This window comes from Elephantulus edwardii, unplaced genomic scaffold (genome assembly GCF_000299155.1).
Source record: "Elephantulus edwardii isolate Elephantulus edwardi_28Jun2011 unplaced genomic scaffold, EleEdw1.0 scaffold00089, whole genome shotgun sequence".
Taxonomy (NCBI): domain Eukaryota; kingdom Metazoa; phylum Chordata; class Mammalia; order Macroscelidea; family Macroscelididae; genus Elephantulus; species Elephantulus edwardii.
The window spans coordinates 2971001-2984177 of record NW_006399839.1 but is presented as its reverse complement, the minus strand read 5'-3'; the positions used below and the strand labels follow the sequence as shown (position 1 = coordinate 2984177).

Sequence of the window (13177 nt, the reverse complement as noted above, 5' to 3'; positions counted from 1 at the left end):
TGGGGACCTCCCAGCGGGTCCCCCCCTCACCCCTCCTTCAGGGAGAGAGAGGGCACCATGCATTCTCCCCTCTAGGTACCCGGAACCCTTGCGTTTCTTTCCCCGTAAAGGGCCTCCCTTCTCTCGCGGTCGCACAGAAGTCCCACGTCTGGCTACAGCCCGTGACAGCCGGCAGAGGTAGTGTGAGCGTGTGTGCATGTGTGTGCTTGCTGGTGTGCACCTGTGTGTTCAGTGCCTGAGCATCCGAGATCACACCCGTTACCCCAGGCTGCCGTGACACCCTGTGGTCTCAGGGAGACCTGAGTTCAAACCTAGGCTGTACCACTAACTCCCTAAGCAAGTTGCTTGATCTCTCCGGGCCTCAGCCTGTCTCCTCTGCCAAATGGGGAGAAATCACACCTCTGCCTGCTTCCAGGGGTTCTTGGGAAGCTCAAAAGATGCTGACAACTAGGGAAGAAGCGGTGGCGGAAAACCAAACACCACCTTATTGTTACCCCATAACCATCTCCTACACTAACCACACAGCCACCCCCTGATATGCTGCATGGCTTATTTGGCGAAGTGACTCAATGGGAGACTATTTTGAGCCAGAAAATACACGTGCATATATTTAGAACTTTCCCGACGCTGAAGCGAAAACTTTGAAGAACATTCAGCTCAGAAACCCTGCAGCCAAAATGCGCAATTTCCTTTTTTTGTCTTTTGCTCTCAGATTTGTGTTGGGGTTTTGTTTGGAGTTGTGCTTTTTCCCCTCCCCACCCCGTTTCTCCTTTCTTTTTTTTTTTTATTTTGTTCTTGTTGAGAACAAAACTTACCACTTTTAGAAGGAAACTGGTGAAAAAAAATGAATTTATTTTAAGTACAAAGTCTAATGCTGAGGTTTGAATCCTAAAGATATCTTTCTTCCCCTTCAAAACAATTTACTGAGAAATCCAGTCTCTTTCCTTGTCAGGTGAACATTTTATGTGGTCTAAGGCAGACCCCTGGTGTATGTAAGCTTTGATAGAAGAGAACTTGAATAGGTAGGACAGCACCATCCACTGGACCTTTCTGTGATGATGCAGCCACTGGCCACACATGACTGTAGGTGGTGGTGGTGGTGGTGGTTGTTAGATGCCGTCAAGTCAACTGCACCTCATAGCAACCCTACTTAGGAGCTACATGAATAAGGAGCACTTGAAATGTGGCTCATATATATATGGACAACGAAATCTTCATTTCATTTGAATAGTCTCTGTAAGTAACAGCTAGCGTAGTGGACAGCCAGGCCTGCTTCCGGGCTACGCAGAGTGAGTTCTGACGCCCACCAGGCTTGTCATCTCCTTGGTGACAATGGTGGTGGTTAGGTGCTGTCAAGCCCACCTGCAAACTCATGGTAGCTGGAGAGACGACAAAATGACATGCTGCCCAGTGCCAGAGACTGCCGTCCCCATGGCTGGCTGGGGACCAGACCATTGAGAGACCCTGAGGTTTTCCTATGGCCTAATGGGCAAGGAGTTGTACTGCCAACTCAAAGGCAGGAAGTTCAAATCCACCATCAGGTGATTTACAAGAGAAAGATGGACAGTCTCCTGCCATGAATTTACAGCCTCTGAAAACCCAGTGAAGGCTTAGCAATGAGTTGGTTCCACCTGGATCTCAATGAGATGATCCGAAGTAGATCACCAGGCCTTTCTTCCTAGTCTATTTTGGTCTGGAAGTCACATTAAAATCCTTTCCACATCATAAGGTCACTGAAGCCTCCACTGGTAGATAGCGGTCAGCTGTGCTTGGGGAGCATTGCCCAGGGATTGAATCCAGGTTTCACGCATAGAAGGTGCACATTGACCCAGCAGTGCTGTCACCATCTCCTGCGAGCTTAACCGACATGCACAACCATGCACAACCCAAGTCCTGCCCTGGACCTGCTGAGTCAGAACCTGCAAGATCCCAGGGAGAACCCTGTGCAAGTGGAAAGTTAGGGAATGAAGACGCATGGTGGCACGGTGAGGAGATGCTCTGTTCTTCTGGCTTATTCCTGCACAAATTATTTTTGTTTACTTGGCTCAAGTTTTTTTTTGTTGTTTTTTTAATATTTATTTTATTTCATTATTTTTTGTGTGTACTGTCAAATCAGATCTGACTGGTACAGGAGGAGATTGTTCCTCCTTCTCCAGCAGAGCATTTGGTGGATTCGAACCGTGCATCTCTGAGATTGCAGTTGCAGCTTCTTGCTTGGCTCAAGTTTTATGAGTCCAGTGTAATCAAGACATTGGAAGTATAGGTGGGGTCAGCTTTGGAAGGAATGCTGTCATTGCTGTGAGCAAAAGGCCAGAGAGACGGTCGGATTTCAGTAAACACATGAGAGAAGAACCTAGAACCCTGGCTGGCAGTGTGCAGCCCTGCAGGATGTGTTGGCCTCGGCGGGGCTCCGAGCCACAGCTCACGGGTCCTCTTTCCTTTTAACAGGAGCTACAAGGTCCGGTTCAACAGCGTCTCCTCCTACTCAGACTCCCGCAAGTCCTCGGGCGACGGACCCGACCTCAGAGACAACTTCGAGAGTGCTGGACCCCTGGCAAACGTGAGGTGAGCAAGGGGCGCGGGGCCTGGGGAGACGAAGGCTCAATGGTTGCCAAGGGGGCTCATTGCTAGGGGAGCTCCAGTGGTTTAGTGTTAAGGCGTGCTGCCAACTCAAAGGTACGCAGTTCCAATCCACCAGCTACCCTGTGGGAGAAGGATGGACAATTTTCTGTGCAATTTACTGCCTCTGAAAACCCACTGGAGTGCCAGCTGTAGGTGAGTTCCAGTTCGACAGTATATAACAACAACAACAACAGAGGACCAGCTTGTCTTGTTCATTCATTGACTGTAAACATCTGGTTATAACCAACTACATCCGGGCTGCATTGGGGCATGTTTCTAGGAGAGGTTATTCCTGGGAGAAGGATACCATGTTTGGGAAGACGGAGGGGCGGTCAAAGAGAGGAAGATCATCGGCCAGGTGGGATGACCCGGTGACTGAGCTTGAGTGTGTCGGAGCTTGTGAGGGTGGCACCGCATAGAACAGTGTTCAGGATGCTTGTTCATAGGGTTGCTAGGAGTTGTACTTGACCTGACAGCACCTAACAACAACAACATGACCCCAGCTGCTGGCACCTGTCTGTTTGGCTGTCCTACCTGGCCTCCCCCACGCTATCCCTGACTTTGCAGTGACACCTCGTTCTATGTGCCCTGTCCCTCATCACCCAGGGATCACCCCATCATTTGTACTATTACTATTCAGTACCATTAAGCCACTGACAACTCATCGCAGCCCTGTGGACCACACATTGAAGCCTCGCCCTGAGGTGCAGCATCCTCCAGGCTCTGCCACTCTCATCGTTCAAGTCATTGTATTGGTCCATCTCATCATTTGAATTGAGGATGCGAATCCCTGGTAATTTCTCCATGTGTTACCCTTCCCCACTGATAGACCTTCACTCCAAAGAGGTTTCTGGAAGCATCCTGCTATGGCCCAGAAGTTCTCAACCCCGGATGCAGCACACCAGAATCACTTGGCATGTTTGCGGTAGATGAATAACTAAGCCCCACCTCTGAGATGTTGTTGTTATGTGCCATCGATTCACTTGCAATTCAGCAACCCTTTGCACAGTAGCTCTGAGCTCTGCTCTATCCTGAGCCAGTCTCACTGTCTCTGACACACCTGCTCCCACAACCCCAGTAACTGTGTCAGTCCGTCTCATCCAGGATCTTCCTTTCCTGCCCTGTTCCTCAACTCTTCCAAGCATGATGTCATGATGTCCTTCTTCAAAGACTGATCCCTCCTGGCTGCATGCCCAGAGTAAGTGAGATGGACCTTTATAATCCTTGTCCCCAAGGAGCAGCTTGGTTTCACTCTCTCCAGGGCAAACCTCAAATATTCACCTCTACAGCTTCTGGCATACTTGGTCTAGAATTAAGATGATGCATTGTAGTGTTTTCAAAAATCTGCCCAGGTGACTCTAGTCTGTAGCCAAACTTTATAAAAATTGTAAACATGGCTAACTCCGTGTTTTCCAAGCGTAATCACATGTTGCTGCTGTTGTTACGTATCATCGAGTCTGCTCACAGGTTTCATAGTGACTCTATGAACGATAGATTAAACCTCGCCCCATCCTGTACCGTCTTGACAGTCTCCATCATGCTCAAGCCGATGTTGCAATTACTGACTCAATCCGTATTGTTGAGGGCTTTCCTCATAGTTACCTGCCATGTGAGATCAGTTTAAGTTGCTCTGTTTCCATATCCAGTAGCCTAAGTGGTAAAGAATTGTACTACCAAAACAAAAGACAGGTGGTTCAAATCCCCCCCCCCACCGCTGCTCTGTGGGAGAAAGATGGACAGTCTCCTTTCATGCGATTTACAGCCTCCAAAAACCAGCTGGAGGGTCAGCTGTGAGTCATTCTGACTCAACCTCACATAACAAAAAACATTCTCACCTTCATGAATAATTGTGAAGAAAGGTGGCGGGTGGTGGTCCCTGAGTTTCCAGGGTTTGCTGTGAGGTGAGCAGATTCCTCCAGGCGTCACTCGGGCCGTCACTGCCTGGACTATCTCCCTCACTGCTCTGAGCACTGGGGAGTAGAGGACATGGATCGCAGGCTCCCCGATGCTGACAACACCACGTTCATCAGAGTACTTCAACCTCAGAAGTCAGAATTACAATGCCACTTCTGATGCTTGACAGCTATCCTTTCCCCTTATTAAATATATCAATATACATCAGAACACACATTTGCAAACTACAACCCAGGGCTCAAACCCAGCCTGGCCACCACCTATATTTATGCACTCACAAGCTAATGATGGTGTGGTGTGGTGTGTGTGTGTGTGTGTGTGTGTGTGTGTGTGTGTTATCTTTTTTTTAAAAAAAATTGTCAATCAGATTAATTCTAGAAAACACTCTAATGAAGCAAAATATTACTTTCCATGCACACCCATGTTTATCGCGGCTTTGTTCACAATAGCAAGGAGATGGAAACAACCTAAGTGCCCATCAACAAATGAATGGATAGAGAAGCTGTGGTATATTCACACAATGGAATACTACGCTGCATTGAAAAACAAGGAACTCATGCAATATTATTCAAAATGGGTGACCCTGGGGACATTATGCTGAGTGAAATATCTCAGTCACAGAAGGACAAATACTGCATGCTGCCACTGTTGTAAAACAGTTCTGACCTTGGGGTTGAGGGGAGACTGAGAAAGATGGGTTCAATAATGTATACTGCATTAAAACAGATGAGGGAGAAAACTGTTTAAAAGGGATGTGTGATTAGGTATTATTGTCATGACAGGAGTCCAGAGCAAAGGCTGCATAGTGGGGTGGATCTGGTGGGAGGGATTGTAAAACAATGAAAGAATTTTTCTTTTACTTTTCCAAGAAGGGAGTGTACTGGGGGTGAGGGAAGAGGGCTGGGAGGGGAAAAAAGTGCAACAATGAATAAATAGAAATTTTTTTTAAAAAGTTACTTTCCTCCTCCATTTAAAAAAAATCCATTTTTCTCATTAAATAACTAAAACCCACTGCCACTGAGTTGATTCCAACTCCTGGTAAACCTTTATCAGGTTTCTGAGGAGCTCGCTTTGCCCAGGAGACTGCGCATCTCTCTCTCACAGAGAAGCTGGTGGATTCAAACTGCCACCTTCTCAGCTACTCAGTGATAGTACAGACTTCATTTTGTCTTATTAAAAAAAATGTGCAGGCGAGCTCTGGTGGCCTAGTGGCCAGAAGCTGCGCTGTAATCCTGGAGGCGTGCGATTTGCATCCACCAGATGCTCTGCTGGAGAAGGAGGGGCAATTTCTTCCTGTGCCTGTCGGACCCGATGCAACAGCACACAAGTTTAAAAAACAAAAATGTACAGGAATTTGTTTTCTATCTTGTGTCGTGTTCAGGAACTTGTTTTCTGTCTTGTTTTGTGTTGGCATTACTTCCTCTTGGCTCACCTGACACGTTTACCACCTGGCACCATCGACAAGAAGTTGTCCAAACCCTAGCTGAGAGGCTTAAGAAGAGGGATTTTGAAATTGTAAGGTGAAAACTGTGATGGGAATGTGAGCCAGGGCGTAACTGGGAGGCCCATCCCAGCTCTACCGGGGAGCCAAGTAATGACTCCATTGCCTGAGTTCACCATCTGTCTGTGAACACATCTGCGAATAGAGCGGGGGGTGATGAGCTAATAAGCATCCATTAAAAGCAAGCTAAGGGGCACTAATAAATAATAGTATCGAGGTTGTCAAATATGGCAACATCATCGGCATGAATAACAGAGGCTCGAAAAACAATGCCTTCAACCCAAGGCATGACTAGTCATGTCTTTGTTGTTGTTTGTTGCCATGGAGTTGCCCCCCGTAACTCATGGCAACCCCATGTACAGTGGAAACAAGGGCTTCCTGGTCCTTGATATGAATAGGATAGTTGTGATCCATAGGGTTTCCACTCACGGATTTCCAGACATGGGTTGCCAGACCTTTCTTCCTGGTCTGTCTTAGTCTAAAAGCTCTGCTGACAGACAAGTGGTGGCTGCATGGGCTGGCATTGAAGCTGGGTCTCCCGCAGCCTCTGCCATCGCTGCAGTTCTGACTCAAGGCAGCCCTCCACCAGGTACCCAAGGCCGTAAGTCTTTATGGGAGGGAACTGCTCACCTTTCTTCCATGGAGCCGCTGGTGGACTTGAACCGCTGACTTTTCAGTTAACCATCCAAAATGGAGCATATTAAACCACCAAGTGCCTTGGGTCTCCTTTATGGAAGGCAAGAATTCTAGGCTTTTGCTGCCACTTCCCATGTGAACAGGAGGTTCCAAATCTCTGTTAGCTGAGTTTAAGGGAAGTGGTTTAGAGCAGGAATGTCCACACTTGGTTCACCTCCCCTCTACCTGTGAGGGAGCCCAAGAAGTGAGAGAAAGGGGAGGAATCCAGATCCAAGAATATAAGGTTCATAAATGATGACAGCAACGCACTGCCTAATCCCCAGCACTGCCTCTGGAAAGGCTCTGGATCTACTGGACAAAGGAGGAGGAAGGAAGAGAGGAGCCAATGTGGGTGTGAATTTAGAAGGAGTGGGTAGTAACCCATGTTCACCTTCAGCTCATCTGTGGAGCCCCTGGACCATCTCACATGCAGGCTCTAATGATTCCATCTTCTCTCCCTCCCCCATCTCAGTCGGCCATCATCTTATCCCCATTGTCCTGAAAAAGACCTACGGGGGGTCAGGGCTAGACCCCAGAGGGACTATCTCTGTGCTTTGACTCTTCTGAGGTCACTGTCTACAGCAGAAGACACTGCCTTGGAAAGGCGTGGGGCAGGATGTTCTGGTCTTGTTTGTACACCTGGGGCCCAGGCCCTCTGAGCTCTACAGTCATAGGTAGGACCACGCCTTGGAAGTAGGGTGCAGTGGGAGTCTGTAGGACTCCGAATTCACAGGAGGGGCTTTCTAGGACACAGCCTTCCACTACTCCTTCCTATAGCATATCCCCCTATTAACACAGAGAATTCTCATTAACTTGTGCCCTGTGAGACAGGTTCTACCAGGGGCTCCACTCAGGTTTCTGTTGGTGGGATTATCCAAGTAAATTCATTTCCCACACCTTGCAAGGGATGGAGCCCATGTTCTTATAAATCTTTTATCCTCTTGTAAAGAACTTATTTACACAACAACATTTGATGTGTTAATGGTGAGCCCGTCTGGTCTCCTCATTAGTACAGGTCCCAAAGGACTGCTGTGTTTTCATTATCTTTGTTCTTAAAACAAATCTAGTTATGTCCCTTATAATATGCAAATCCTCAACTAGCTTGGACTAATTTCCCCAATTAGTCCCACTGGCAAAAGACCACAAAGAAATAATGGTTCCAGGTCATTGTTACTTCCAATTCATCCAGCTTGTGGAAGCGCCCGGGTGGTACAGTTAAGATGCTTGACTGCTAACTGAAAGGTTGGTAGTTCAAGTCCACTCAGAGATGCCTCGGAAGAAAGACCTGGTGTTCTAGCTCTAGAATCACTTTTTGAAAAAACTGTGGAGCACAGTTCTACTGTTAACACGCTTGAGGTTGCCAGGAGTTGGAGTCAAACGACAGCAGCTGATGGGGGTGGTCGTCCTTCTCAGGACGAGTTGCTCATTGGGAATTTTCTTCTAGCTGAAAAGAAGAGGCCTCAGAGCCCTTGTGTTTAAAGATGGTCTTCTACTGATGGCCTGGAGGTCTCCTGACCACCACCAGTTAGACTTGAACCTTGTGACGATCTAGACCCCACCCCTCCGTGGTCCCCTGACATGGACCTTATGTTGTCCTGTTACAGGTTCTCGGTGTTCGGCCTGGGCTCACGGGCATACCCCCACTTCTGCGCCTTCGGCCACGCAGTGGATACCCTCCTAGAAGAGCTCGGCGGGGAGAGGATCCTGAAGATGGGCGAGGGGGACGAGCTCTGCGGCCAGGAAGAGTCTTTCAGGACCTGGGCCAAGAAGGTCTTCAAGGTAATTGTTCTCCCCCAGCTCAGGCCCAAGCGGATGCTGCCCACTGCACCCAAAAACGGCCACGCAAACCATCAGGGAAGAGGAGAACTTCAGAGAGCCTTTGGGACCTCCCCAGTAAGTGAGTAATTAAGGAAGTACTCCTGGTACAGCCCCGGAAAGCTCACAGATACCCCTGCTACAGCCCCAGTAAGCAAGCTCATAAATAAATACCCCTGGAACTGCCCCAGAAAGCTCTCAAATAGCCTGCGACTGCCTCAGTATGTAAGAAGTACCCTTGCTACTGCCCCAGTAAATAAATAAATTCCCCTTGTACAGCCCCAGTAAGCAAGCTCATAAATAAATAGCCCTAGTACTGCCCCAGTAAGTAAGTAAATAAAAACCCCTGACATTCCCCCAGAAAATACAGGTTCAGGTGATCTTGACACATAGATTTTTTTTTTTTTTATCTAGAAACCAGCAGCAGCTTCTATTACAGGCAAAGAGCTGGTTCATAAAAATTAAGAGTCTGGAACTCGTTTCAGGCCTGGAAAGGTCACCATTCGCTTGCATTCGGTAGGAGAAGAGGACAGATAGAGCTGCCCCAAAGCACTTCCGAGCCTGTGGACTTTATGGAAGCAGAATGCTGAAGCTTTCTGCCAGAGAGAAGCTCGTGGCTTTGAACTACTGGCCTGTTGATTAGCAGCTCAGAGCTTAACGGCTTGTACCACTAGCTCCTGGATGGAAGGTGAAGTCTCAATTCATCAGTGAGATGAAGAAAGCCAGCCAGGGGGCCTGAGCTCCGGCCCCAGCTTTCTCAGCAGGCCCTGTGTGACCCCAAGCAAGCACTTCACTGCTCAGCCCCAGCTTCACACTGTAAAGCAGGCAGGGAGCGGGTGGTCTCCCACCACCTCGACCTCTGGCTGTGTTGTTGTTTGCTGTCAAGTTAGAACCAACCTTACAGCTGACCCTCTAGTGGGTTTTCAGAGGCAGTGAGAGGAGACTGCCCATCCTCCTCCTGGTGGATTTGAACCACATGCTTCTGGAATTGGAGCGCAGCTTCTTACCACTAGGTCACGAGAGTATTTATTGATGCTGGCTGGACTTAAGAAATTGACCCAAAATTTAACAAAGAAGGGAAATAGCATCATTTCTGTGCTCTAGGAGGTAACAATGAACTGAGGTGATGAGATCTTTAAAAGTAGACCCAACTTCCTTGGGTGTAGATTTTAAAATAAACACACACACAAGACCAAAAATGGTAAAAATCTCCTGGAAAACCTTAATTACGCATGAATCTTCATCTCTGAATGATTCTAAATAATAACCTTAAGGGAGATCTGGTGGCTTAGTGGCAAAAAGCTGCACTGCTATTCTGAAGGTGAGCAGTTAGAATCCACCAGCTGCTCTGCTGGAGAAGGAGGGGCAATCTCCTCCTGTGCCAGTCAGATCTGATTTGACCATACACAACAAGAAAGGGGGGGAGGAATAGTAATAATTCTTATATCACTGAAGTTGGAGAACTAATGAACTTGACATAGAAAGAAATTGTACGTCAGTATTGTCCAGCCAGTGTACATATTATATCCATGTGGGTGTAGGTGTGTGGACTGGGAAATGGATGGGAAGTTCTAAAGGGTTTACTTTCTGTCTTTAAAGTCTCTATACATACTGGCTTTAGAAATAAATTTGATAAGAGATTACATTTTAAGCAGAAGGTAGGCCCTGAAACTCAATAATAACTGGGAGATATCTGGCACATTGAAGAGTCTGGAAAATATTGAATTGGGTGGATAGTGGTTGAATGAGTGGAGGTGGAAGGAAGGGAGGGGAAGTAAGTGAGTAGGTGGATATATGAATGGATAAAAGGGTGGGTGAGTGGATAGATGGATGGACGGATGGATGGATGGACAGACGGATGGACTTAATTAGTGGCTAGATGAGTGAATGGGTAGTAGAGTGACTTGCTGGGTGATGGATGGATGGATGGATGGATGAGTGGCTATATGTGTGGACAGGTGAGTAGATTAAATGGGTAACTGGATGCATGGATGAATGAGTAGATGGGTGGATCGATGGGTAGGTAGATGAATAAGTGGATGGATGGATGGATGGATGGATGGATGGATGGATGGATGGATGGATGGACGGACAGACGGATGGACAGCCTGGTGGGTGCATGGATTTTTGAGGGACCTGGTGGGGAGGGGTTCCTCCTGCCTCTGAGTCACTGAAAGCCCTGTATGTTCCACAGGCAGCCTGTGACGTGTTCTGCGTAGGAGATGATGTTAACATCGAGAAGGCCAACAACTCCCTCATCAGCAATGACCGCAGCTGGAAGAGGAACAAGTTCCGCCTCACCTATGTGACGGAAGCCCCAGAGCTCACACAAGGTATGGCTCCCCAGAGACCCTGGCGATGGTGGGGAAGGAGGCCCACCACGAGGTCTGGCCTTCCACAGGGACTTAAAGAAGGGGGGGCTTCACGGATTGGCTCTCCATCTGGTGTCCTCTTCCAGAAATGAAGAGAGTGGTGCCGCCCATCATCAGAAGATACGTGCTTGCAAGGTTTACTTCCCAGAAGTTTGGGGGTGTTAGTAGAAAGTTACCCACCTTTCAACTTGTTAGCTACCATTGCGTCACCCTCATCTCATGGTGACCCTGTGCACACTGAGGGAAGGAAACGTCATTCCTGTGCCATCCCCCATCACCTGCTGAGGCTCAGGCCATTGCCATCCATGAGGCTTTCATTGACTGGTCTTCAGCAGTAGATCACCAGACCTTTCTTCCTTGTCTCCCCTAATCTGGACGTTCCTCTAAAACCTTGTCTGCATCACAGCAACAAGCAAGCTCCCAACTCCCAACCTAAGGGTACTGGTTTTGCGTGAAGTACAATGGCAGGGAATCGAACCATGGTCTCACACCTGGAAAGCAAGGATTCTCCACAGCTTGCCTTCTGCTCTGCAGTAGTCACACTTCCCACCACCCCACCACACCTGCCCCTTCCCCTCCCAGACCTCTTTCCTTGACTCCAGGGACATTATGACGCCCCTCAGCAGGGGAGTTTGTACTGCAAATTGTTGAACTTCATCTCAAGAGGGCTTTTCTTTTTCCTCCCCCGCGCTCCCACAGGTCTATCCAATGTCCACAAAAAGCGGGTCTTGGCTGCTCGACTCCTCAGCCGGCAGAACCTCCAGAGTCCTAAATCCAGGTAGGAACACTTTACTTCATCCAAAATCACCCTCCTCTACTCCCAGTGGCCACCCGCTTCTCAGGGAGAAAGTCCTGATTGACCCCAAGGATTGGGTTTCTATTTCCAACCATTTGAGGTCTTTGCATATCGTTAATTCATTTAACTACTAACAGAAAAGTTGGCAGTTGGCTTCTGAGAACTCTCATAAGGACAGTTCACTCATGCATGTGTCCACGGTTACTGTGAATTTGAGTCAATCCAATGACAACTGGTTTTGGGGCTGCCACACTGCAGAGGGAGTCACGCCTCTTTTGTGGTTCAAATCCCCCAGCAGCTCCTCCAGAGAAGGCTCCCCTCCCACGTGATTTACGGTATCAGGAGCCCAGGGGAGGGTCAGCAGGGCAAACGTTCCAGCTCCTTGGTGTGGAGCTGAGTGGAGCTGAGTGGAATTGAGCTTGCATTTTGGCTTTGCTTTGGGTTGCGTTTTGGGATTGGGTTTCGTTGGCTGCTTGGTTGGCTTTGCCTCGGAGGTGAAATGGAAGCAGGATCCCCTGACTAGTTGGTAGCAGCTGAGCTTCCTAACCAGCTCCCCTCTGCCAGGCTCTCACCTCGAGAACTGGGGAAGGAGAGGGTGGGTGGCAGTCATTGTGAGGAAAGAAAATGATCGTGTGGATTGTGGTTGCAGTGACTCACCTCCCCGTTGAGTCCGCCGTTCACTGTACGTTCGACTCTCGGAGAGAAAGCACCTCGTCAGGTACCCCCTTGCTGTGGCTCATTCTTCCAGGGAACCACAGGCTTTTTACATTCCTGAGCGGTGATGGAAGGTACATCATCTCACAAACAGCCTCCTCTGGTGGTTGGAACCAGTCATTAGAAACAATCTTTCCATTGAATCCAAGCCTGTCTCCCGGGTTCTTCATTTCGATCCCCCTTGTGATCTCGGATGACACCCAAAACAAATGAGAGACCCACAAAGCGCCAGGGACGTTGACCCTTCTCCCCTGAGTCCCAGTTCCCTCTCAGGGTGCCTCCTAAGCTTCCCTTCCAAGCTTTCTGCTTTAGTGAAAGGACACACTCCTTCCTGCTGGGAATGTCATTCCCAGTGCTGGGCACAGTGCAGCCGGAGGTCACGTGATCACTGCCCCGGACACCGGCTGTTCTTCCCGTCCTCGATCTGCACAGGTCACACGGATGGCGCCCAGGCTGGCCGGCGTCCTTCCACAGCCGTGTCACCCTGTGGTCTCCTGTCAGACATGCAGCCTCCTTGTCCTCAGACTGAGACTTTCCAGCATGAGCTGAGCAGCCCTTTGCCCATATAAGTCATTTGCTATGACTCTGAGAGCGAGCGAGCTCAACGGTGATTAGGATGACAGAAGAATTGAGGCCTTTGAGTTATTAGGTTAGAGAAGAATATGAACTATCCCATGGACTGCCCAAAGAACAAACAGCGGTGTCTTGGAGAAAAGTGCAGCCGGAGTGCTGCTTGGAGGCAAAGATGGCGAAGCTTTACCTCACATC

At 48.7% G+C, this 13177-nt stretch overlaps 1 protein-coding gene across 1 annotated transcript in view; it reads left to right on the top strand.

Moving 5' to 3' along the window:
• Positions 1–13177, top strand: part of NOS1 (nitric oxide synthase 1 (neuronal)) — a 130833-nt gene that overhangs the window by 96106 nt on the left and 21550 nt on the right. Inside the window, exons 17-20 of the mRNA XM_006890404.1 lie at positions 2449–2565; positions 8317–8491; positions 10722–10860; positions 11599–11677. Of these exons, the coding sequence (XP_006890466.1) occupies positions 2449–2565; positions 8317–8491; positions 10722–10860; positions 11599–11677 (510 nt within the window). The remainder of the gene's footprint in view (positions 1–2448; positions 2566–8316; positions 8492–10721; positions 10861–11598; positions 11678–13177) is intronic.